Below are 27752 nucleotides of genomic sequence, written 5' to 3'. Positions count from 1 at the left end.
TTCATGATTTCAGTATTTATCAAACTCCTTCATGTTTTAAGTAACCATAACTTGACTGACTGTCTTTTTCCACCATGATAGAGACCCATGTCATTTGAACGCACAACCCTATGACATGGAACAATGATACCCGTAGGATTGTTACGCATAGCTGACCCAACAGCTCTCACTGCACCTGTAAATGAAAATTCACTGTACAACTAAAGCTGTCTCCTAACAACAAACTCAGATTTTACAGACAAGACTTCACCTATGTTTTCAATCATGATCTTTCAAGAATATGGTGCCTGAAATTTGACTTGACAAGAAAATAATCTATATGAAATTACTGATAGATAAAATATGATAATTTTCTAAGACAATTTGTATTTTTCATAGCTACAAACCTGAAGTCTTAACAATAGGATAATTTCTAGCACCTAGCTGGATCGGTTAAATCGCAGATGAAAGCAAGGAACTCCTGTGAGAGCTGGCAACGCATGCATATATCGGGTGAAGAGTGGTCAAGGCTCACGCATCTATGCCACCATGCCAGTCTTTCCCAACTCAGGAAGTCTTAGCAGATGGAAGGGCGGCTAGAGGTGGGCAGTATAATGTTAAGACCTCAGGTTTGTAGCAATGAAAAACACAAATTGTCTTAGAAAATTTGTCATTTGCTCATACGCGAACAAAACCTTTGGTCTTAATAATAGGATGACTCATACTTGGAGGGAGGTACAAGACATCCTAGACTGGCTGGGGCCTACCCACCAGTCCAGCTACAGAAGAAATAAACTTCTGGAGAGGGACCTAAGAAGCCTTTTTTTTATGAGAAAGCTAATAAATTGATATCTAAAAACCAACCTAGACACTGAGTGACCGGTACAATGATTATATGGGAGAATCATTGTACTATAGGGAACCAAACAGAAATTTTGACTGTCCAATAACAAACCAACACACCAGGGTTTTGTTACCACTCCCAATTCCCCCTTGCCAAGGAGCGGAGCATATGCTACCGAATAGAGGGTTGGATATTTGTATACCAAGCGACCACACTATCAGTCTGACTACCTTACTCACCTGTATCAGACCAGTCCAGCGAATGACGTGTCTATTCTTTAACATGCCCAAAGGAAGAAGGAAAGGTACAAGAGAAAGAAAGAGACCAGCCAACTCTCATTCTCTCATCCACGCAATCATCTTAGGCAAGATACAAAAGTGCCCTGTTAAGGGGCAACTATGAGTTACACAACCTGTTGGGCAGCCACCACAGGACCCAGGGAAAATGTGTCTCTAGATCTGTGGGCAACATCCTTAAGATAGAAAGAGGTGAATGTGGACTGGCGTAACCAAGCACCAGTGCTCAGCACTCTATGTACAGCCAAGTTCTTTTTGAAAACCAGGGAGGGACCAATACCCCTAACGTCATGTGCTCTAGCCTGCACAGGCATGGTGGTGGAATCATCAAGAGTCAAATATGCCTGTCTGATGGCTTCCTGTATCCAATAAGAGATAGCATTCTTCAACACCTCTTTCTTTGTAGGTCCTGTGCTAACAAAAAGTCTGCGGCAGCCTGGTCTAAGGTGCCATGCCCTTTTAAGATAGCAAGGCAGGGCCCGGACGGGACACAACAGCTCTTGAGCATGACCACCCACAAAGTCATTCAGTGATGTAATGGAAAATTAAGTGAACCTATCATCGTGCACAGAGGGATTTTGGGTCTTAGCCACGAATTCCGGGACAAATTCGAAGGACACCGACCCCCAACCCCTGGTGCGCTTCACATCATAGCTCAGACCGTGGAGCTCTCCTACCCTCTTCGAAGATGCCAAGTGCAAGAGGAAAACTGTCTTGAGCATCAAATTCCTGTCAGATGAGCGACACAAAGGCTCATATGGACTCTTAGTGAAGATCTTGAGAACCAAGGAAACATCCCACATCGGAAGCTTGAGCTCCCTAGGAGAACTCGACTGCTCTAACCCCTTAACTAGCAAGGAAAGTTCCCAGGACGAGGAGATGTCGATACCTCTAAGGCGTAACAATAACTCAGAGACGCCCTGTTGCCACTAGTGGCAGAAACAGACAAACGTTTCTCGTCTCTGAGGAAGGTTAAAAAGTCTGTTATTCGCTGAATAGAGGTTGCAAGTGGAGAAAAACCCCGTTTACAACACCAATCACAGTAGATTGCCCATTTGCCTTGGTAAACTGTGGAGGTCGACTTTCTAAGACTGCTGGACATATGCCCTACTGTTCTCTGAGAAAAGCCTCTCTCTCAGAGGATGTACTTGATAGCCTCCAACTGTGAAGAGACAGGGATTCTACTGACTGGTGAAAGGGGGAATTTCCTTCAGAACTTCTGACAACGACTACAGCAGATCTGTAAACTATTGCGCCTGAGGCCACAGAGGGGCTACCAAAGTCATCCCGAGACCCTACAAACTCATCAGTCTGTTCAGAACCTGACGGATCAAACAAAATAGAGGGAAGGCATACACCTCCAGGTTGTCCCAGGGATGTTGTAACACATCCTCCGCTAACGCCAAAGGATCTGGTACCACTGAATAGAATATCTCCAGTTTCCTGTTGAATCGAGTCGCAAAATGGTCTAGCACGGGTCTCCCCCAAACCTGGAAGAGCTTGTCTGCTACCACCTGAAGGGACCACTCTAAACAACAGAATGACCCTCAACTTTCTCCTGTAACTCCTTCAGACCCAGGAAGGCTGCCTTCAACTGCCAGACGCTGATATGGTGCTGTTTGTCCTCCAAACTTCAAATGCCTGAGGCAATGAGGCTGCCTAAATGAGCCAACAACCTGCGAGGGAGGCGTCTTCAATAAGAAGGAAGTCCGGTGGTAGAGAAAGTAGGACACCCTTCAAAAGATTTTGGTCGTCCAACCACCAACGAAGGTCTTCTCTTACTACCAGAGACAGAGGAACCTCTGACAGGGTGAGTCCCCACTGGAGACCAGAATTCCCCCAGTCTCCATTGAAGACACCGAAGGTGAAGACGCCATGAGGGACCAGCTTCTCCAGGGAAGACAAAACTCCAAGAAGAACCTGCCACTGATGAGCTGACTGATGTGGTTCCGAGAGGAAGTCGCATGCCACCACCTGCAACTTCTCTAATCTCTGATCCAGTGGGAAAAGTCTTGCAACCGCCATATCGATGACCATGCCCAGGTAGAGAATCCTTGACTGGGTATGAGGTTTGACTCTTCGTGGTTTAACACAATGCCCAGTTCCAGACAAAACCGATGCAGACGATCTCTGTCCTGCAGCAGCTTTTCCCTGGAACCTGCCAAGACCAACCAATCATCAAGGTACCTCAGCAAACGGATCCCCTGAGCATGGGCCCAACTTGATACGAGAGAGAAGACCCTTGTGAACACTTGAGGGGCTGTCGTCAACCCGAAGCACAGGACTTTGAACTCGAAGACCTTGTCCCCGAGAGAGAAAAGAAGGAACTCCTTAACAGCTGCCAAAACTGAACGCGGGTCTCCATCTTGAACCGTGTCTTCCTGATGAAGTGATTCAAGGTGGATAAGTCGGTCACAGGTCTCCAACCTCCCGACTCCTTGGGTACCAAGAAAATGTGACTGTAAAACCCCGGAGACAGACGCACCATTTCCTCTATCGCATCGTTGTCCAGCATCTGCTCTTCTCCCGAAGAGCCAAGAACTTCAGAGAATTTGGAGGATATGCCCTTTGAGCTGCGGCTTGTCCGAGAGAGGAGGAGGAGGGAAGTCGAATGGCAGTAGGTACCCCACCAGAAGGACATCTACCACCCACTTCACACCCCACAACTCAGCCACTTGGCCCAATGGCCCGCTAAGCAACCCCCCATACGTGGCACAGGAGAGGGAGAGGCGTCAAACATACCAACGGCCCCACCCCCCTTTACCTTCAGGGGATGATCTTCATGACTGCTGCTGGGCAGGGGAAGGAGGAGGAGCTGGACGCCTCAGAGGACGAGACTCCGACTTAAACACAGCCTGGTGCCCCAAGTTCTTGGTGTCAGCCCAGCGCCAGTCTATGCATCCTCCAGCTCTGTTAGGACGAGCATAATTAAATACAGGGCCGGATACAAGGTTTATTGTGAATACTGTTACAACAACTTGCCGGCTGCCGCCAAGGACCAGCACACCGGGCGCATCCCAACACACCAACGGAACCGAGAACTCAAAAACAAAAGACGTTTACAGTAGGGAATAGAATCAGAATTAACAAAGAATAACTTTTTTTTTTTCTAAAACTCTACATCCTTATCCCTAGAAAAGCAATAATATTCCAATTTAAAACATCAGACAATTAAATGAATCAATACTTCCTCCAAAATATGGAACAAATATGAAAACAAAACAACATGATAAATACAGCATACTTGTATATATTTATAAATCAAGTCGATCTAGAGGTTTACTTATTCGACTGGATCACCTTAACATTGGCAGTTGTACTGAACATTCACTATCATTATTTACAGTTACTTCTATGGGTTCTTCAGCCCCACTATTATCACATGGTACATTAGTGTCTGAAATGAAAGCACTAGAATCACTCAAATTTACAGATGACTTAGAATTATTGGATAACACTTCCGCATGTCTTGTCCAAATATTACCAAAACTCTGTACTTCTACCTTATAATTTCGCAACCCAAGTACTTCCACAATCTTTCCTTCCACCCATGGTGAACCTTTCCCAAAATTACGAACAAACAGAGCATCATTGACTTTATACAATTTACCTTCCTCCTGGAAAATTTCATCCCTCATTTTCCTTAAAGATTTGTCTTTCAATCTAACTGATTCAACAGTACCTTTGAAATTCCTACCGAACATTATTTCTGCTGGAGCCTTACCCGTGGAAGAATTCACAGTCCTCCTATAATTATACAAAAATCTACAAATTCTGGTCTGAATATCTCCCTTCTTAAATTTTCCCAGGCCCTCCTTGAATGTTCTCACAGCCTTTTCAGCCAGACTATTGGAGGATGGATGATAAGGAGCTGGTGTTACATGCTTAAGACTATTTTTACACAAGAACTCCTCCATCTCTTGAGAAACAAAATTTGGAGCATTATCTGATACAATGATATCAGGTATACCAAAATTAGAGAATGTCCTCCTCAAATGACCAATGGTAACAGCTGACATAGTGGAACTGGAAAACTGAATATCCAAAAATTTACCATGAGAATCTACAATTATCAAAAACTATTTACCAGCAATCGGTCCTGCATAATCTATGTGCAGTCGAGACCATGGTTTAAACAACAATAGGCCAAGACAATGAGGAGCTCAAGGATTTGTAAAATTCTTAAACAAATGCTACAATTCTTTTGTGACTTCTCCTATGTCCTGGTCTATCTTTGCCACCATACCCAATTCCTTGCCTCAGCTTTCATAGCATTTATACCATTATGCCCACAATGCAAATGGTTAAAAACCTTACATCTTAACTCAACAGGAATCAAAACCCTATTTCTATACAATATTACATCATTATGGAGAGATAAATCATCTTTTACAGAGGCCTATTCCAGAAGTGACATGTTATGTTCCTTTGACCATCCCAGCTTCAAACAATTTTTCAACTGAGACAATACAGCATCCTTATTGGTGAAATGTTTTAACTGCCTGAAAAGAGATGTCATCAAAAATCAAGTAATTCAACCAATTTATCATACTCAGCTGGCGGGTACCAATGATGAAAATCACTCATCAAGTGGCAATCTGATTTTTTTTTTTTTTTTTTTTTTTTTTTTTTTTTAAGGCATCAGCAATTACATTTTTCTTCCCAGGTTTGTGAACTAATTCATAATCACACTGAGAATAACAACAAGCCCATCTCTGTATTCTAGAATTGGCATTACATACATGGAATCTGTTTCCCTCTTCCAAAAAGTCCCAGTAATGGTTTATGATCAGTTCTAGCAACAAAATTCCTGCCAAGCAAAAAGTATCTCAAACATTTCACAGCAAAAATAATTGATCTAACTGAGAGTAGTTCCTTTCTGCTTTAGATAGTTTTTTACTTGCAAAATAAATTGTTTTTTCTTGGTCACCAACCTTTTGTAACAAACCACACCCCACACCTACAGGAGACGCATCCACTTCAATGATTAAAGGACTATCCCCATCAAAACTATTCAGCACTTTGGACTCTGAAAAATCTCTTTTAATGCCTTCAAATGCCTTCTGCTGTACTGAAGTCCATCTAAATTTTACATTTTTCTTCAACAAATCATACAAGGAAGCTAGCTTAGAAGAAAAATTCTTTACAAACTTGCAATAGTAAGTAATCATACCTAAAAAAGATTGAACTTCTTCAACAGAAGCAGGACATGGGCAATCTAAAATGGCTTCCAGTCCCTTTGAAGATGGCTTAACTCCTTTACCCGAGATGTGGTATCCTAAAAATTCAATAGATTTAGCCCCCAAAACAGTCTTAGTCTTATTTATTTGTACATTATGTGCTTGCAAAGGTTCCAAAACCTTTCTTAATCGGTGATCATGCTCCTTTTTGGTAGCACCACTTACAATAATATCATCTAAATAAGCAGCTACACCCTCCACATTTGCCAACGGTTGAGAAGCCAAAAGGTAAGCGCTTATATTTAAACAATCCTTTATGAGTATTAATTACTAAGTACTCTTGACTTTTCCCATCAACAGGTAATTTGAAGATAAGCATTATTTACATCAATTTTGGAAAAAGCTTTCCCATACCAACAACAGATAACAATTCCTCTATCTTTGGTAACGGGTACCTGTCACAATGAATTTGTTTATTCAAAACTTTAAATTCTCCACAAATCCTCATTTCAAACCCCTTATTTTCTCCAATACAGGTACAATAGGAACTGCCCATTCACTATGTGATATGGGTTCCATCATATCCTCCACTACTAGCTTATCTAAGGCATCTTCAATAATTTTCTTGTAATAAAAAGGAACTGTGCGTGCTTTCATAAACTTTGGGTGGGTATGCATTACCTTTTAAATGAATCTTAGCCAAAACACCAGTAATAGGTTTACTTGAATCTACCAAGTAATTATCTAGCAGCTTTTCTGCACTCACATTAGCAACCTTTATTACTCTAGTACCTTCATCTATTCCAGCCAGATAAATACATATTGCTGCATTAAATCTTTACCACACAAATTTGTATTACAAGAATTCAACAACATAAAATACCTGAGAAACCTTTGTGCTATTATAAAGTACAGGAGCTAACACTTTGCCTAAGACATCAATTTTCATATCATCATAACCTCTTAGTTTTTAGCTTTTTATTGCATGGTTCCATATTTAGTTTTAACCATGTAACCCACTCTTTGGTTATGTGGAACTAAATTCTGATTAATACTGAATAAAATTCATCAGAATTAAGAGCAAAACCCTTTCCTTTAACCATTAACAAGTCTATCATCACTGTTGTCTTCATAATCATCAATAGTTTTACAGCCTTCTTACCTTCAGCCCTACTATTGGAAGCCTTATACCTAGGTTTGAACATTACTAGGCCTATGAAGAGACAAATCTTTGTTTGCCTCTCTACATACCCTGTTTTTAGATGACCTTTCCTTTTACAAAATGTTACAAGTCAGATCTGTAAACCAACAGTCTATACTCATGAGGAAAACCACAATGCTTACAGATGACTTTTTCTTTTCTCACTGAACTAACTGTGGCTGTGATTTGTTTCTTTCTCTCACCCACAAAAGCTTTTTCCATGTTCAAAATTCTTTCTAAAACTGCACTAGAGGTCATAGCTTGGAGATCAATATTCAAAACAACTAAATTGGGAAAATATACTTCATTGTCAACTGCCATAAACAACTGATCTTTGACTCTTGAATCGAAATGATTGCCAAAATTGCAATCTTTTGCTAAAGCCTTGAGGTCAGCATACAAACTAGTTCACTGTCTCATACCTCCTTTTTTTTCTTTGTTGAAAAGCTATTAGGCTACGATGATAAGAAGGTTTCACAATGTAATGTGATTTAAATACAGCTACAAGGTCATCGGTAAGTCTTTGTATTGGGGTAAATCAGGAGCACACAAATTACCCAGTACACTAAAAACATCAGTTCCAATTGACACTATCAAAACAATTTTTCTTTTTGTTATCTTCCTCAATTCCAAGATTACTAAAATTAGCTTCTAATAAACTAGCCAAAGATCCAGGTTATCTGAGAAGAATTAAAAGGATCAATCTTAATCTGAGTAGTCGTTGCCATCGTGAACAAAACTGCATGATGAAGCAAAACTGTAGGTAGCAGCCTATAAGCTTGGGGAATTGAAAATCCTCACCCTAGCATAGGTGAACTCTGCCTAACCTCCGCACCATCGCCGTCAATCAACTGGCCTTAAGGAAGTGTCCTCAGAGCCAGTAGCTATGCTGAACTCATCAAAAATCCAGGAAAATCCTTACATCCACATGAAGTTTCTTGTAGACCCTATGCTCCTCTGCATGGATTCTCGTCGCCATTTGTTAGGACGAGCATAATTAAATACAGGGCGGATACAAGGTTTACTGTGAATACCGTTACAACATGCCGGCTGCTGCCAAGGACCAGCACACCGGGCGCATCCCAACACAACAACGGAACCGAGAACTCAAAAACAAAAGACGTTCACAGCAGGGAATAGAATCAGAATTAACAAAGAATCACTTTTTTTATCTAAAACTCTACAAGCTCGGTCTGAGGGAAAAAAATTGAGACTCCAACAGATCCCCATTCCTCGAATCTCGAGCCAGCAGATTCAGGGTCAAAATTAAAACTGATCGGGTTTGCCATCCTGGATAAAGCCCGCGTCTCTTATAATCAGGAGAAGTTAGTCCACAAATTAACATTGAGGTGAGCCATATACGAAAACGTCTTGCCTCCGGACTGCAACAAAACTGGCAAGAGAGAACACAGTTCACCAACCCTTCTCAGGACCTGTCAGAAGGTATCTTGGCACTGACCATAGACCAGAAGTCCAGCCAAGAACCATCTGTAACATGGAGGCTGCCGTAGATTCCAACGCTGAGGCATCTTGTGGAGACAAAGATGGAGCCACGACCTCACCTGCTCCAAATCCATCCCGGCTTCAGACGAATGACGTCCAGGTTAAGATGATGTGACATCAAAAAGGCAGAGTTCGTAGCATAGTACTTTCTATGCCTCGTGAGAGGCGGGGATAGCAGCTTGGGAGAGCCCCTAGTGTGAAGTAAACCATCCGATCGGAAATAGAGGCGTTAACCTTATGCAAGACCGACTGGATGTGCCCCGACTGAGGGGAAGCTGAAACGAAGACTTGGGATCCTGTGTAGCTCCCAGCAAGGCTCCAAGCAGGAAGAAGTGTAAGACAACTGAGCCTGAGTCCTACTCTCCAAGTTGTTGAAACACAAAAGAGATCAATGACTTCTGAAAAAGGAAGACAAAACTTGCGTGTCTCCCTCCTGCTTCGACAGTGGAGACCGCGACGACCGAAGGGTGTGCAGTCCATTTAAAACCCCTTCCTCGTTCAAAATAACGGAAGAACCAGCAGTCAAACAGCCCGAAACACCAACTAACCTGTGTGGGCTGGACCCAAGTGCCTCAACTCCCAGGACGAACCAACCACAACACCAGAAACATCACTATGCCCTCACCAACAGAGACTCCTTAACATGGCCGTAAATGGGCAAAGGCTGTGGCAGAACGTATGAACGTGAGTTGGGGAGTGGGAATCTCGAAATACTTCAAGAATGAATGAGAATCTCTTGGAGTTGAACTCTTGGAAGAACCAGGGAGAGGGGCAGGGAAACACTCCTGCTGCACCAACTCCTCGCTCACAACCTTCGACCTCTTGACAAGCGCCTTGAGATCCTTACGGCAACGGATAGGCCCTGGAGAAGAATTGGGAGAGCCTGCAACATGAACATGGACGGGCGGGGGGGGGGAGGTTGCAACATGCTCTTGACTCGATGCAGAGGGTGAAGCAGCCATGCAGATCGCACATAAGAAGATATACTGACACTCTCCGAAACACCAACACTCTCAGGAACACGGGCGTGTTGCTCCTCACTCGCAGGCAAAAAAAGGGCAAAGTCCTTAGCCTTCCAACACTTGATAAGCCGATGCAGCGGAGATGGGGGAGAAGGAGAGGAAGACAGCACTGGCTCCTTACACAACCTCTTCGCAGGAGGTGGGGGTGATGCAACACGCTTGCTTCCAGTCCTCCCAGCTGACATGCAGCCAACTCACATACCAAAACAGAGTCCAATCTCTTGAGAACTGCCTGGCATAAAGCCTCAGATGGATCAGCAAGAGAAGGCTCCAACAACATGGAAGGGAGATGCAGCGATTAACTGGATAGCAGATATGATGTCATGGCAGCGAACGATGATGGACAGATAAGCGAGGCAGCGCGTGGAGGAGACTGAGTGACGTCATAAGCGACGATGACATCACAGCTTCCCCTCGATCTGAATGGAAGCAGACGCCACTGGCGGAGGGATACAAAATGGCTGACCCAGTGACGTCATTAGCAGGGCTGATGCCATGGCAATTTCCCTCTGACTTGAAGAAGCGGCAATACAATATGGCTGACCTCGGTTACCGACGAAGAGGAGGGCAGGAGGAGGGGGTTAGCGAACATCCATGAAAAGGCGATAGCAACCCTCCAAGGACGGAGGACCCCATAGCTCTATGGTCTTCCAAAAACGCCGCCATCTTGGATGCTTCCAATTCTGTAAAAACAAAGAAGACAATGATGAAAAAGCATTCTCCCTCTCTGGAATCAAATTAACTCCCGAAGAAGGAGAGGCGACATACAAAAAATCAGCCTGAGGCCTCCAATACTTCCAACGACAAATCGATGGAAGAAAAGGAAGAGGACAAAGGCACAAGTCTACTATGGGGGTGTGATCGGAGCAGGAGACGAAGCACCAGGAAGAAGAGACGAAAAAACCCCCATGAAGGGAAAGAAGAAATCCTACGATGCTCCCTCTTGCTATAAAACAACTTCCACTGCTCTTTAGGCTATGCATGGCATTCCGTACAAGGATTCGTTAATGTATAAACATAGAGCGACACCTACTGCAAGTGATGTGGGGGGGTCGCAGCCCGAAGCCAAAAACTAGAACAGGAGAACCTACAGTTCCGGGGCACACACATACACACACACTAAACACAATCGAAACAGGCAATGAACCGGGTGGGTAAAGGCCCAAGAGGGGTCAATGTTATGATCTCTTGCCCAGCAGTTAAGAAAAGACTGACATGGTGGTGTAGATGCATGGTCCTTGACCACTCTTTACCCGGTATACGCACGCGTATATCGCGTATATCAAGATTCCTTGCTTTCATCTGTGATTTAACCGGATTCAGCTAGGCGCTAAAAATTATCCTTTTGTTAAGACTGAAGGTTTTGTTTGTGTACGAACAACAATAAGTCCTCCCTTATCCTCATCTTGATATACAAACAACAAAAGCTATCAATGTAATCCACTTTCTAATTTTCTTAAACAGTTTTACCAGAAAAGCATTACGTAATATCAATAACCATTTCATCCAATATTGTTATGTCAATCACAATCCGGCGATTGAATGTGTAGTTTTTGACATGTACCCGGATATGAACATCAACATGACAATTTGTCGAAAATTGCATTTTTCCTAACTATACAAACCTGAGGTCCTTTAACAATAGGAAGTAGCTAGCGGCAGCTGGAACGGTCGTAAGCTTCGAACAAGGGGAGAACGGTAGTTAACTGCTTGTCCGATCGTCGCGCGGCCGCGACTGGGAGGTAAACAAATCACTTTTGCTTTTGGCCATGCAAAATACGCAGAGTGAGGGGTGGCATGAGGAGGGACTATATGTAAAGGACCTCAGGTTTGTATAGTTAGGAAAAATGCAATTTTCGACAAATTGTCATTTGTTCCGATACGTAATACAAACCCTCGGTCCTTTAACAATAGGAAGACTCACTTCTTGGTGGGAGGAATCTGAGTCTTTTGATGAACAGACTGGTGTTCGTCCATCCCTGGAATGCCTCCCTGGTCGTAAGAGCGAGGGAGGGATCCAAGCCTCTGTCCGATTGATCGGGGTGTGCACCGCAGGATCAATGGTCAGACCTCTGGGCCGAGTACTAAGAGAGAGGCAAGCGTATCTCTTTGTACCAGCTTGTAAGAACTTTTTCCTTTACAAGAGCAAATGTAAAGTAATGGGTTTGTCTCATGTAGGCATCCACTTTCTCCCCCCTTGTTGGTTTTGGGAAAGTGGTGGATATACACTCCTATCTCTAGTTAAAGAGATAGGATGGAGCTCTGTTGAATAGCTTACCTGCATCTGACTCCCTTCCAGCAAGGTAACGACCGTATCCCTCTGCCCACAGGTAGAGGTAGAGAAGATGGTGAAGAGAAGCCAGTCACTCTCTCATTCGCACATTCATTCTCCCCAGTCATACCAGGAATCGATGCTGTTCTGCCTGCTCGGGTGCTGGGTAAGCTTACACAACGTGTTGAGCAGCCACCACAGGTCCCAAGGAAAAAGTATCCAAGGACTTGTGGGCAATATCCCGAAGGTAGAAGGACGTGAAGGTGGTCTGGTTGGCCCAGACACCTGCCTTCAGGACCTGCGCCACGGAGAAGTTCTTACGGAACGCTAAGGAGGGTCCGATACTCTGACTTCGTGGGCTCTCGGTCGGAGCGTACGGATGTCGTCGCTACCATCAGCCCTCGTACGCTCTCCTGATCACCTCACGCAGCAGAAAGAAAGCGTGTTCTTGGGAAACTTCTTTTCTTGGTAACCCCAGTGCTAACGAAGAGGCGTTCGACCACTCAGGCCTGAGATGCCGAGTTCTCTTCAGATAGCGCCGTAGCGCCCTCACAGGACAAAGCAGCATCTCATCCGCATCGTTATCGGTGAAGTCCAGAAGGGAGGGGATCGTGAAAGACTCGAACCTGTCGTCAGGGATCGACGGATTCTGAGTCTTAGCTACGAAGTTCGGGACGAAATCGAGCGTCACAGATCCCCAGCCTCTGGTATGTTTAAACATCATAAGAAAGGCCATGTAGTTCCCCTACTCTCTTCGCCGATGCCAGGGCCAGCAAGAAGAGGGTCTTGAGAGTCAGATCCCTGTCTGACGACTCTCGGAGTGGCTCGAAGGGTCTTCGAGTCAAACTCCTAAGTACGAGAGTCACATCCCACGCAGGGGGCCTGAGTTCCCTGGGTGGGCAAGACCTTTCGAAGCTCCTCATTAGCAAGGAGATCTCGAACGAATTCGAGATGTCCAGTCCCCTCAGTTTTAGGGACGAGAGCCAGGGCGGCTCTATCCTTTACTGTGGGTACTGAGAGGAGCTTCTCTCGGCGAAGAAACACGAGGAAATCCGCTACCTGCTGAAGAGTGGCTCTGAGAGGAGACAGACCCTGTCTACGACACCAACCACAGAAGACGGCCCACTTCCCCTGGTACACAGCTGCAGAGGACTGTCAGACGTGTCCAGCCATCTCTGTTGCTGCGCTACGAGAAAAGCCTCTCGTTCGCAAGAGATGGTGGATAACAGCCAGCCGTGAAGTTGAAGGACTGGACTGCTTTGGTGGTACCGTTCTACGTGTGGCTGGGCTAGAAGGTTGTGCCAAATGGGTAGCTCTCTCGGTGCGTCCGCAAGAAGAGCCAGCAGGTCCGGATACCAAACGGCTTGCGGCCGTTTGGGAGCCACCAGGATCATTCTGAGATTGGGAGTGACCAGCGCTCGACTGATCACTTTCCGAATCAGACAGAAAGGAGGAAAGGCGTAAGCGAAGAGGTTGTCCCAGGGGTGTTGGAGAGCGTCCTCTGCAGCTGCCCATGGGTCCGGCACAGCTGAAAAGAAAACCTGAAGTTTTCTGTTGTGCCGGGTGGCGAACAGGTCTACGACCGGTCGCCCCACAGGTTGAAGAGCCTTTCCGCTACGTCTTGGTGTAGAGACCATTCGGTCCCTATCACCTTGATCCCGACGGCTGAGCTTGTCTGCTACTACATTCCTCTTTGCCTGGAATGTAGCGTGCTGACAGCTCTATCGAGTGAGCCGTGGCCCACTCGTGCACCTGCACCGTCAACTGATGGAGCGGAAGAGACACTAGCCCCCCCTGCTTGTTGACATATGCCACTACCGTGGTGTTGTCGCACATCAACACCACTGAGTGTCCCACCAAGCGGTCCTGAAACTCTTGGAGAGCGTTGAACGCCGCCTTGAGTTCTAGGACATTGATGTGAAGGTGCTTTCGTGATGGTCCCACACACCTGCAGTCAGCAACTCCTCCAGGTGTGCGCCCCATCCCTCGGTCGATGCGTCCGAGAACAGAAGCATCTCCGGGGGGGGAGTGCGTATGGGGCACTCCTCTTAAGAGGTTCTTGTCGTCGAGCCACCAGGCTAGGTCCTGCCTCACCTTGTCCGTGATAGCCACGGGAAAGTAAGGAGGATCCTTGGCCTGAGACCAACTCTCCCTTAGCCTCCACTGGAGAGACCGCAGGTGAAGACGCCCGTGAGGGACTAACTTCTCGAGTGACGACAGATGGCCGATCACGACTTGCCATTGCTGTGCTGCTGTTCCTTGCGAGACAGGAACCGGCCGGCCAAATGCCTCCCCTGAAATTTGCGATACGCAAGTCTGCGGGAAAGACCTGCCCTGCACCAGGGGTCTATCAGCATACCCAGGTACTTCATCTTCTGCTTGGTTCGAGATCGGACTTCTCGTAGTTTATCACGATCCCCAGATCGCGACAAAACTTGAGGAGTCGATCTCTGTCCTGTAGCAACTGCGAGCGGGAGCTCGCCAGGACTAGCCAATCGTCGAGATACCTCAGAAGACGTATCCCGTGCGAATGGGCCCAAGCCGACACCAGAGTGAACACTCGCGTGAACACCTGTGGGGCGGTTGAGAGACCGAAAACAAAGTGGCCCTGAATTGGTACACCGTCCCGTCGAAGATGAAGCGGAGGTACTTTCTGGAGGACTGATGGATGGGTATTTGAAAATACGCGTCCTTCAAGTCCACTGAAAGCATGAAATCGTTCCCCCTGATCGAGTCGAGCACCGAGCGTGCCGACTCCATCGTGAACCGCGTCGTGCGAAACGAAGCGGTTCAGGGGAGAGAGGTCTATCACCGGACGCCAGCCCCCCGATGCCTTCTCCACTAGGAAGAGGCGGCTGTAAAAGCCCGGTGACTGGTCCTCCACGATTTCTACAGCTCGTTTCGCCAGCATGGTCTTGATCTTACCTGTCGAAGAGCGTTGTCCTTTGCTGATCCCCGGACATAGGTCTGTAGGTGGACCGGTTTGGAGATGAGGGGGGGCCGAGACTCGAAGGGTAGTAGATATCCCTCCCGAAGGACGTCTACTATCCAGTTTCTCGGCGCCGTAGCGCTGCCAAGTCGCCCAATGGCTCGCTAGGCACCCCCCCACTTCCGGCAGCAGGTGAGGGGGAACGCCTTCCTAGCGTTTCCCTCCTCGTTTCGACTTCTTTCCAGCACTTCCTCGGGGAAAGGAGGGCTGGGAGGAGGGCTGATTACGGCCTCCTCTAGCAGAAGTTGAAAACAGCAGCAGGAGTCTTCACACGGGGTTTGGACGGTGCAACCGTCTTCGCCGCCGTGGAAGCGCTAGCCAAGCTCTTTGGTTTGGCCGCAGTCGGCTCGAGATTGCCCAGTAACCTTCGAGACTGGCCTGGTGAACTAAGCGGTCACTCTCGTCAGTGCGCGCCCTTTCCACCGCAGCGTCCACCATCTCTCCAGGGAAGAGAGCTGGGGAACTCCTAAGAGGTCCATTTCGAAGCCCGAGTGCCGCCTACACGCCCTTGTTACCCCCTTGGTCACTCGGGGTAAGGACTGCGTCCCTACGTCGAAGAACCAAGTTGGCCCACAGGTTAGCAGTCTGATGGGCGAGGTAAGAGATTGCTCTTCCTCCAGACTGGCACAGTCTCCTAAAAGAAGCGTCGTCTTCGAGAGCAGAACTCCCAGAGCCGGCCGCTACTTTGGATATTGTGAGGGACCACAAATCCAACCAGGAAACTGCCTGGAATGCTGCCATAGCGGTAGATTCCAGGGCAAGTGCCTCCTGCTGCGAGAACCATAGGTTCTCCGACAGGAGCTGCTGCAGGGACACACCTGGAGTCAGCCTCGCTAACTCCGGGTTAACCTGTTTCGGCAGTATCGGGTCTTCCGAAGGCACGTAGAATCGCCTCTGCCGCTGTAGATGGAGGAGGAAGCAGCTTAGAAGGACTGTCCGGACTTTAGCGAGTCCTCCTGTCCTGAGACGAGATTCTCCACCTGATCCAGGACCGAGTCTGCAAGCTCAGATCGCGGTAACCCCACCATCATTTTGGGCTCCCTCTTGGGACCCCAAAATGATTCGAGCCGGGACGTGGCTCTGCCAGGTGGTAGCAGGCGATCCTTCCGCAAGGTCATTATGCAGACGCATCAGCTTAATGACCTCTGCAAAGTTCCTCTGTATCTCGGGAGTTACCGCGTCTTGTGGAGTAGGACCGTCCAGTCCCTCCAGCAAGAGCATATCCCGCGATACTCCTCCTTCAGAAGGAGGAACAGCGACAGACCCCTGACGGTCGCCTCCAACTACTTGCGCGTACGTTCTGGTCGGTCCTAAAACCGTGCCTGAGCCGTACGGCGTCATAGCTGGGGTCACGAGCGGCGCACCTCTCGTGATCGCTCCTCCCGGTTACCGTCGGCTCCTCCCGGTATAGCCCGAGAGGAGGTTGAAGGTACGGGGATGAGGCAGACCTGACGCTCCCCCTCGCTCGCTGGCAGGACCAGCGTGCGTGGAGGGCTGCTGCTGATCGTCAACCCGCGGTGACGGTCGAGCAGCAGGCCTAGCCTTGCCGCTCGCCTGGGGCGATTGGCTCGGCTGAGAACGTCGAGACCGATCTCTAGCGTCAGGCAAGCTGCCGCTGGTCACCGTCTCCGCCCGGTCCCATCGGGAGCGGCGGACTGGGTGACCTGCTAGGCTCTCTGTCGCGTCGATGACCGGCCAGCGTCCTCTCGGCGCGTCGAGCCGCTGGTACCAGCCGTGGCTGGTACCCGCGGCCGCCGGCACTCCTTCCTCGCCTCAACCCGTGGCCCGGGCAGCCGACCGTCACGTCAGCACCCCGAGCCGCCAGTTGATCGCTGCGAGAGCGTCCACTGGCCTGGCGAGAGTCGTGTGCACGACTCTCGCCAGTCTTCTGCTCCGCGCCGCTGTCTTGACGGCGAGCGAGCTCGGGCGTCAAAACTTTGGCTGGACGGTCTTCTTTGGAAGAGCGTCCACTCGGTGCTTCTCGCGAACGAGAAGCGGCCGAGACGGAACCTGGTTTAGCGGCATGAACCGGCTGAGGCACCCAGGTGAGGACGCACCAGCCGAGGCTGGTGCACCTCTGGTCCCCGTCGACTTCTTCTTTGCAGAAGAAGCGACGGGCCCCGTTCCCGAAGGAACAGGAGGACCAGCAGAAGAGCTCCCCAGCTCGCCTGAGCGAGCCGGGCCCTTAGAAGATCCCGAAGGAGTCTTCTTAGGGGGGGAGGAGGCAACCTTCTTCTTCTTCGGCTGTTTAGCCTTAGAAGTCGAAGGGGGGGAAGGAGCAGCAGACGACGAAGAAGACGACGAAGACGAACGACGACCTTCTTCCTCTTCCTCTTCTTCTTCGCCAGGCTCCGCAGGACAGACGTCAGGTCTTCCATCCAGGAGGGAGCCGGGGCAGTTGCCGAAGCAACAGGGCCCGACTGCACCTGTCCGGAAAGACCTGAGACTGTGACAGCACCACCAACAGCAGGAACAACAGGAACAGGTCCAGGAACAGCAGGAACGGCAGGAAACATCTGAAAGTGAATGAGCAGCAGGCACCTGATCTGAAAAGGATGAGCGGCTGGGACAGCAACAGGTACGGCAGGCACGGCAGGTACCACAGAAAGCCAGGCGTCCTGTCGGCAGCTACCGTCATCCTCGGCACTGGCGGCAGGTCCAGGGGGGTACTCTTTGGGCAGCGGAAGTCCGGGGTCGGCAATACAAAGAACCCAGGTGGCGGTGCACCGTTCCTCGTTGGCACGCAGGAATTGGTTTCTGGATTGCAGCCGTGGGTGTCACCGACATGATATGTGGTGTGTACACCAGATGCGGTGGCATCTCATATGCTTGGTGGGTCGATTGTTGGGTTGTTGTAGTGGTTACCGCACCATGAGTGACCACTGCCGACCCCGCCAACCGCTGAATCAACCCCTGTATGCTCGGCACTCCCTGCAGTCCCAGCGACTCCCACACCTGTCCCAGGTCGGTCCTTCGCGATGGCACACCTGCGGAAGCAACAGTCGGGTTAGTTAGAGGGGCTTCCTCGCGCCTGGGGGAAGAAGAACCCCCCTAGAGCGGACGGAAGACCCCGAGTACAACTGGGAGGAACGTCCGGGTAGCGGGCGCCCTCCTCCACACTCGACGGATCGAGAGGAGAAGGAAGGACTCCGCTACCCCCCCCGCAGGGGAAGGCGCGAAACGTGGGGGCTGGCCGGGGGGCAGGAAAGAGGACGAAGTGTCCGTTACCAAAGGAGTCACTGGACTTTCCGATGACTTCTTGGGCGGCCTAAGTCTCTTCCTGCCCTCGTACAGCACCCACTGCGCCTCGGACAATGCATACATGTTACACAGGGCTCGTTGCGGGAGCTCTCCGCCCCCGACAACGAGTACAACCTCGTGAGGATCTACATCAACAAACGATCTGAATCCTCCACATCTACGCCCCTCCAGCCCGGACACACTCTACGGGCGACCGGGGGTTCGTGGTGAAAATCTCCATTTCTTCTTCACTCATCATAAATGATTAACAAAAGAAATGCAAAGTACTACAATCACTCTGAATTATACAGAAAGAGAGGGCAAATACTCAAACTCAAAGCAAACGACAAAGCGGGCAGAGCGATGACGAGCACGTCCTTCCCACCCACACGGCCGAAAGCAAAAGTGATTTGTTTACCTCCCAGTCGCGCGGCGCGCGACGATCGGACAAGCAGTTAACTACCGTTCTCCCCTTGTTCGAAGCTTACGACCGTTCCAGCTGCCGCTAGCTACTTCCTATTGTTAAAGGACCGAGGGTTTGTATTACGTATCGGAACAAATCTCTTTTTAACTGATAAGATAAAATTTCAAGAAGTATGTACAGTACTGTAACAAATTCCACGACAGAAAGTTGGTGGATACGTAACTGAAACTCAACGGAAACTCAATCCCTATTGGATGAACAGCTTAAAAAAAAAAAATGTATTGGAAATATCTAAAAAAATTCTTAGACATCATACCAGGATGTTAAGTTCGATGCTAAAGCACCATAAGTAATCACCTCTCCAGGTCCTACTGTATCTGCAAGTATCTGCCAAACTTGAGCACGAAACCCTGAAAAAATGTAAATTATCACTCAAATTCCTCTAAACAGGACACAGATTTCAAATTACTACTTAAAACACATTTAAAAAATTAAATTGGAAGCCATATTATATCTCCATTTCCATAAATGTGTAAAAATATATTTTAATTGCAAACTGTACCAGACTTATGCCCTTAAGTTCGTCAACAAGTATGGCCTCTGATAATTCATGAAAAATATAATCAAAACATGCGCAAAATCAATATAGTAAAAAATCAAATATAAAATAGGGACTAACAAATACATACTTAGAATTCAATAACAATAATGCAGAAGATTTTTAATTGAAGTACATTAATTGTAATACATATTGAAATATAGTATATTTGTACTATGGAATTTTTTGCATTATGCTGTTCTGTTTAAGGGGTTGTTTTGTTTGTTTGTTTTTATGGTGTTTTTATGTTGCATGGAACCAGTGGTTATTCAGCAACGGGACCAACGGCTTTACGTGACTTCCGAACCACGTCGAGAGTGAACTTCTATCACCAGAAATACACATCTCTCGCTCCTCAATGGAATAGCCGAGAATCGAACCCGTGACCACCGAGTTGGGGTCGCCAGCACCATACCAACCACGCGCCACCGGGGCACTCTGTTTAAGGGGTTGGCCCCACATTAAAAGAAATAGGACAATTATTTTTGCCACATTCTTACATTAATTGCTGAAAAATGGGTGAACACTATATCCAAAAAATTCCATACCATTAACTATCTGAAAGTACCCTTATGCACTTGGGTTCTTTAAGACCCTTCCTTTCCACTGCCTATTCCACCCCCTATGTACTCCTTGCCCCCCTCCTAATACTTGAAGTTGAATACTCTTCATTATCCTATCAATCTTTACTCCTTCCACAAAACTAGAACATTTCAAATCACTCTGATCCATCCTTCTCATCCATATCTAAGTTTTTCACCTGTCAGATCTTATGCCGCACATACAGTACATACTATACAAACAGCCCATCTCAACACCTTATACAAATAGCTCATCTCCAGCATCTTCTTTAATTCTTACACTTCACTGTTACAATGGGATTAGCTCTAGCTACAATCCCTTCTTATATTCTCAACTTAGATAACTGCAACATGCTTAGTTTCACCCATTCTCTGACTTACCCCTTCTCTCTCTGTTATAATTATTAATCAACATTCATTGCTCCATCTTCCTAGTTTCTTTATTCTTAAAACCCTAATCTTGCTCTCAATTCTCCTCTTTCACTAGTCTTTGCACTTTCTCTTCAGTACTCCCATTCATTACTGAGTCATCTGCCACTCCACACACCTTTAATTAATCCCCACAATTTTGTAACTATGTACTAGTGTTTTTCCTCAAGATTTCTTGCCCCACTCCATCAATAAAGACACTGCACAGCCATAAAGACTTAATATACCCTGTTTCAGACCCAATTTTACAACAAACCAGAAGCTCTTTCATCTTCATATTCTAACATACTTCTATTGAAAAACATTCTTACAGCCTCCTCATTTGTCTTGTGGAGCCTTCATTCCTCTCATTCCTTTCTTCAGATCTTTTCCGTCATCCAGACTAAGACCCTGTTCACACATGGTGGTTGCATCTGCACAAATGAAAAGTCAATGACAAAGCACAGGAATGGTCACACACAAGCGTGTGGATTGGTTAACCACTGCGGCATCTGCATGGGCAAAGTTTCCCATTGCAACAACATGGAATCTGCACGGTTCGAGATACACGTTTACTAGTTGGCAGAGCGGGGAATCAAACCCAGACCCTGAGATCGGCAGTCGAGCACGTAACCGACTCGAATGATCATAAATAATTTGACGATTTACTTGCACTGCATAAGGATGATAATTCAGCAAATGACATAATGCAGAGCATATTCATTTATACGTAATCATGAGTACACACATACATATAATGTACATATTGTAGATAATATATATGTATCTTCTTTCCCATCGTTATCCCTGCATTAAGGGGTTGGTTACCAGATGTGCCTTCTCCACAGCCTTCTATCAAAACCATCATCCTCCACCATACCACTTCTCTCCAAATGTTCCTTCACTTTATCTCGCCATCTGATTCTCCGTCTCCCCCTCAATCTTCTTCCTCTAACCAAGTTTCTTCCCCCAAGCCCCTCTTCACTACCCTCCTCATCATCCATCCTAACACGCGCCCATTCCATCTCAATCATGACTCTCTTATCACCTCTGAAAACTTTAAAAGCTCTTCTTCTTCTTATTTCATCATTTTCCAATCTCTCAAGCAGTGATATTCCCATAATCCACCTCAGCATTCTCATCTCTGTTCTTTCAAGCTTTACTTCCTCTTTTCTTGTATTGTTTAGCATCCTTCTGACTTCATTCAAAAATGAAAATCTACTGAAACCATTTACTAAAGACTAAATCTCTCATTCAACACTCTGCTACATACCCTTTTTTTCCTGTTTGAGAGCACAAATATCTGGTCTTAGAATTTGAGAAATCAGCTTAGGATCTCTAAAGTACTGCTGCAACCATTCATGACACAGTTTCATAATTGTTGATAGGTCTTTTTCCTTTGCTCCCATAACAAGAACATCAGTTCTGTAAAATATGAAAATACTTTATGTAAGGACACCCAAAATCAGACAAATATTCTAAAGTGCAATATGTATTCTATCATGCATGATAAAAGGGAAAATATATCTTCAATTATTACAAGTTAAATAAATTTTTAATCTTTAATCCAGTTTCATGCTAAAAAAAAAAAATGTATTACATAACATTAATAAAAGTACATAGATGAGAGCTAAATGAATTGTGAACGGAGTTTGTTATCAGCATCAGAAGTAAAAAGACTCCACAGGCAACTCATCCCCCACATCTTGTATGTCCTAACTCTCACAAACTCATGCCTAGTTTGAAAATGTTTGAACATGTAAAATGGAAAATAAGCAAAATCTAAAACAACTAGTTTCTTTTACAAGAGTCAGATGCTGCTTTATATCAATGATAGGTCAGAGTATTTGATGAAGTATTTGTCAATTCTTTGTTGACTGACCTACAGGAAAAGCACCACTTAATAGCAAAAAATTTTTTTCCTGACTTGCTCAGTGATGCCCAAGTTTGCAAACTCAACAGAAAGACACTGATTGTGATAAATATATTAAAAATTATATTTTTATAATAAAATGACATTTTATATACGTATACTTACCAAGCCTTACATAGCTAACAATTTTTAAGTACCGGCAGCTATAATTTGAAAATTGCAGTAGCGATTCTTTTGTTTTTGGTGTATGTAGATAACTGGCTCTGCCCACTTTCAGGGAAGAAAGGACACAAAACTAGCAGAGCTCAATTTATTTATGCTCTAGATTCCATAAGAGGGGAGGAAGGTAGGCTCCCATTCTGTAATTGAGTTGGTAATTTATATATATATAATATACCATTTTATTATAAAAATATCATTTTTATATAAGTAACTTACCAAGTACATAAATACATAGCTGATTCCTACATTGATAGGTGGGATTCATGGATCTAATCTACTCCAAAGCATTAACAGTAACAAAATAAAAGTAAAAGTACAAAGTTGCTAGCATTGATACAAAAGCCTGTTGTTTCTTTACCTGTTAAGAGAGCTGTTACAGGAGAATACTGCCTCTGGCAACGCTTCTCTTAACTCGCGGAGGTGTGGCTGTAGAACAAGGGTCATCTGCTACATAAGCGGGAGCCTTATAGCAAAAGGATCTATCTTATTGCTATTAGGGCAGGGAGGTTGTCCCTGCTCGGAAACACCGAAACTATGCTGTCACCTACAACAAAAAACCATAAAAACACCATAACCAACCAACATTAGACTGGAGTACAAAGTACCCCCCAGGCTCCCTAATGAAAACCAACACCAAGTTCAAGGTGAAAAGTAAGAATGGTAGTACAGGCAGTCCCCGGTTATTGGCGGGGCTTCCATTCCCAGGGGTGTGCCGATAAGCGAAAACCGCCATTAACCAAAACTTAGTGCTTTATGGTGCCATAATGGCATTTATGGGGGTGATAACCACCTATCAGATGCCATATAAGCACGCTATGGTGCCATAAGCACCATTATGGTGTGCCTTAAGAATCCTTATGGCACCGATAACCAGAAACTAATCCTATTATGGTGCCATAAATTAAATTGCTGATTTTATGGTGTTAGAAAAGCACCATAAAACCCAATCGCCAATAACCGGGGACTGCCTGTAATGCTTCCTATACTTCCTCCCCCACACCATACCAGCCACCAAAAGAGGACCTAAGGTACTGCAATTATTAAAAACGGTCTCAACATCACATAATGAGTCACAAGTATAGGCCTACTTTTCCAATATATGTAGATTGGAGAATGGAGGATAAGCAGAGATTAAATTTAAAAGCAAGAGATGTCACTACAGCTCTAACTTCATGAGCTCTAACCTTCAGAATAGGCAAAATCTCCTCTCCCATTTGAGAGTGTGCTTTCTGTATGAAGTCCCGTCGAAGAACGAAATGGCATTTTTCGTCATGGGACAAGAAGGGGTCTTTCACTGAACACCATAAATTATTAGACATACCTCTGATATTATCCATCCTGTCCAGATAAAACTTAATTGACCTCACTGGGCTAAGAAATCTCTCTTCCTCTTCTACACTCACTAAATGAGTCAGATTTCTTATAAAAAAGAGAGAGGCTAAGGATTAGCCGGGTTCTCATTCTTAGCGATAAAACCTAAAGTGTAGAACATAAGGCATCTCTGTTAGAGAAGCCAATTCTCTTATCAATAGCCTGAATTTCACTTACCCTCTTGGGTGTAGCTAAGGCTGCTAGGGAAGAGGGTTTTCCTGGTTAAATTTCTTAATGAAGCAGATGCCAAGTTATTATGTTTAGAAGTGTTGAACGATCTTATTAGATCTGATAGGTCTTGATTTGAAGATAGGTCCATGCCCCTGTGTCTAATGACTAAGCTTAACATTGCCCTGTAACCTTTAATCATGGACAATGAACAAACCCCTCTACATCCTCAGATATAATAAGAAATCAGGAATCTTAGTCACAGATGTTTTAGAGAAAATAACTCTATTTCTTTCACACCAATTGTGGAAATAGACCATTTCTTTGGTTAGACACTGGTTGATGATTAACGCCTGCACTTTGAAATATTGTCTGTGGCCGCCTTGAAAAACCCTTTGGGGGGTTGCTTTATGGTTTGAATCCTGTCAAGCTAGAAGCCTGCTCCTTTGAGGATGCAGCCTTGGAAAGTCGACCAAGAGGCTTAATCAGGCTCGGAAAACACCCTTTCCCTCAATGCCAAACAGTCATATCAGAATCACTGAGGCATTCTTGCGTAACTGATACTTGTTGATAACCTCTCCATCATCCCAAAGGGAGGGAAGGCATACAGCTCTTGTCTGATCAGTTCAGTCCAATAGCATCACATCTGTTGCCCATGCTGATGGGTCTGGGATTGGAGAGCAGTGAAGGGGATACAATGATTTTTGGAGGTTACAAATAATCCAGAATCAGTCTTCCCCACAACCTCCACAGGTCAATAACCAGACTTGTGAGTCTAAGGTCCACTCTGTAGGAATTACTTGGTTGCAGCGCGACTAATTGATCTGCAAGCAAATTCACGTCTGCCTTGCACAAACCTTGTAACAATAATGATTAGCTTGGCCTAAAGAAGATATCCATCATTGCCTCGCATAGAGAGGAGTGAGTTCCCCTGTTTGTTGATATATGATAGGGCACTTTGTGTGTCCGAATGAACAGCTACGACTTTGTTCAGACTTCCAGGGCATAGGCTTGCAAACCTAGACTGATTTCCTTTAGTTTCCTTCATATTTCTGTGCATAACCTTTGTTCCAGCCCAACAACCATTCTCCTGAGACTTCCAAATCTCCCAGCAGAGGTCCCCAACACAAATTGCATGAGTGCATAAAAGTTCAGCTCTGGGTTCAGAGGGAAGAGAGACTTCCCTTTGAGCAACCTGCTTCTGGATCTCCACCAAAGGAGATGTTTCTTGATTTCTTTGAGAATTAGAAAGACGAAGGAGTCCAGGTCCTTCTTTTGATTCAAACTGTCTCAGAGAAAAAACTGCAGGACTCTCATATGCAGTCTTCCTAGACAAACTGCTTGATGGAAGCCAACATCCCTAATAAGCTCATCCTTTCGTTGGCCGATCATTCTAGAGGGAGACGAATCTGTCTAGTACTGTATGAAGCAGATTCTACTCTCTTTGGGGCTGGAAAAGCCTGAAAAAGATGAGAATTCAGTATCGTTCCTAAATAAACTATCTTGTGTGTGGGAATCAGTTGCAACTCTTGATAATTGATCAGCAGTCCTAAGTTGTGGGCTAAAAGAAGAGTCTTGTGAAAGTCATCCATACAGCTTTCTATTGTCCATAAATCCGTGAATGAAGAAGCCAGTCATCCAAATAAAGGGCAATGTTGACTCCTGTCAGATGGAGCCAACTTGCTAGAGGAGCAATTACCCTGCTAAATCTTTGAGGGACCGTGGTCAGGTTGAAGCAGAGATCTCAGAATTGATACACTGGTTCTGGAATACAAATCTGAGATACTTCCTCAATCTTGGATGTATGGGACATGGAAGTAGGCATCTTGCATATCTATGGAGACCATCCCGTCCCCTTGACGAATGAATGCAAGACTAGAACAATTCATCTCCATCCAGAATTTTGTCTTTGAAACAAAGATATTCAGAGCACTGCTGACATCTAATACTGGTCTCCATCCTCCTGAAGACTTCGGGACCATGAATAAACGATTGTAAAAGCCTTACAACTCCAGAACTGTAACTCTTTCTATTGCCTCCTTTTGCAGAAGGCAGAAACTTCTGCAAGAGCTAAAAATTTCTCCAATCCTAGAGAAATATTCCATCAATATGATGTTCTTGACTAATGGCAGATATTCTTCAAAGGAAATAGAGTAACCATTCTTTAGGCCTCTATCACCCATTACTCTGCTCCTCTTCTGCTCCACTCCTCCCAAAAATGTAGGAGTCTGGTTCCTGCCTTTGCACGGGGAACACCTTCACTTTTTGGGGGAGGTTTGGATGTCGACTTCTTGATAACCTACGAGGAGAATCAAATATTCGATCTTGTCCTGAATTGAAACCTTTGTCTAACCCCCTCGAAAGGGCAACCATTGCACAGGGGAAGAAGCTTTAGCACTCAGTCGAAACCTTCCTAGGACGTTTAGAAGAATATGCCAATAAGTCCCGAGTTGACTTCTTTTGCAAGTCAGAAGCGTAACCAGTTACCACTTCTTGCAGAAAAAGGATATCATGAACTAATGGGGAAACAAAAGTGCCAAGTTCTGCACTAAAATAACTTTAGCAGCCGAGAAAGCAGGCTTGCGGGAAACTCAAGAAGTCAAGAAAAGTCCCCTTGGGCAGAAGCAGATGCATCCAGAGAGGGGGGGCTTCTCCAGTGGCATAATATGAGTGTCTTCTCTTCAATAAGCCCAAAAGGAGAGGAAACAAAAGGCAGCCGTTTTTCCATCTTGCTTTTCATTTGTCCGCTAACCAGTACTAGTCTATTTCGCTCAGGGCCATTCCCTTGCTGAAGTAGATAGCACCATCTTGGGCACGTTTAACTGTGTATCCAAGAATAAACTGCTCATCTGGAAGGCAGAAGCAGGAGAAGATGGTGCTGCTGGAAGTGAAGAACGATGGGAAGCTCTTCAAAAAGAAACGAAAAAGGGAAGCCTAAGCAGTTAGAGGTGAAGCCTCATCTGGACCCTTATCCTCATTCTTCTGCTGAAGAAACTGGCAACAATTAGCCTCTACTGCACTAGTAGAGTATAGGTTTGAGAAAACCTAAAATGGCATCCAAAAGGTGTTTGTACACAAGCAGGCAACCAAAGATGAAAGCAGATAACATAAATCAGTTGAAGAACAAGTTTACCAATACGTAATCAAATGGGAAAGATGAAAGTTAAGGTGAAATGAGGACTCCCTGCCATACAGATGTAAAAGTAGGGATACTTTTAATCACTGCAGTTTTAACACTTGAGTATCACTTCGGAACAGGCATAATAAAATTAACAGGTATGTAGAGTAATTCATGCATGTGCAAAGTTTAAATGGCACTATTCTCATACATTAGAATATACACATTAATGATTTTATCATCAAGGTACTTGAATGCTGTTCCATTGCTGAATACTGAAAAGGAAAAATTAGTTTGAAAGCACTTACAATCCATTTGGTGCAAAGTTTTCATCAGAAAGACTGCTATCCAACCCCATTTCATGAAGACCAACAGAGCAAGATGACACCTTTATGGTCCAACTGGGGATGAAAAACTGGCAAAACTCCAAAGGTAGTTTGCAAATATTCTTTGCCATGGGCAT

General features: G+C 45.6%; 2 protein-coding genes across 2 annotated transcripts in view; one reads left to right on the top strand and one right to left on the bottom strand.

Moving 5' to 3' along the window:
* Positions 1-27752, top strand: part of LOC135220970 (dynein axonemal assembly factor 10-like) — a 103911-nt gene that overhangs the window by 36641 nt on the left and 39518 nt on the right. The window lies entirely within an intron of this gene.
* Positions 42-27752, bottom strand: LOC135221584 (uncharacterized). Its single transcript, XM_064259273.1, has 4 exons — positions 27598-27752; positions 21811-21962; positions 19308-19360; positions 42-175 (listed from the first exon to the last, which is right to left on the bottom strand). Exons 1-4 carry the CDS (start codon positions 27750-27752, stop codon positions 167-169), a joined length of 369 nt encoding a protein of 122 aa, XP_064115343.1. The 3' UTR covers positions 42-166.

The sequence above is a fragment of the Macrobrachium nipponense genome, chromosome 2, assembly GCF_015104395.2.
Source record: "Macrobrachium nipponense isolate FS-2020 chromosome 2, ASM1510439v2, whole genome shotgun sequence".
Lineage (NCBI taxonomy): Eukaryota > Metazoa > Arthropoda > Malacostraca > Decapoda > Palaemonidae > Macrobrachium > Macrobrachium nipponense.
This window is presented reverse-complemented; position numbering and strand designations above follow the sequence as displayed.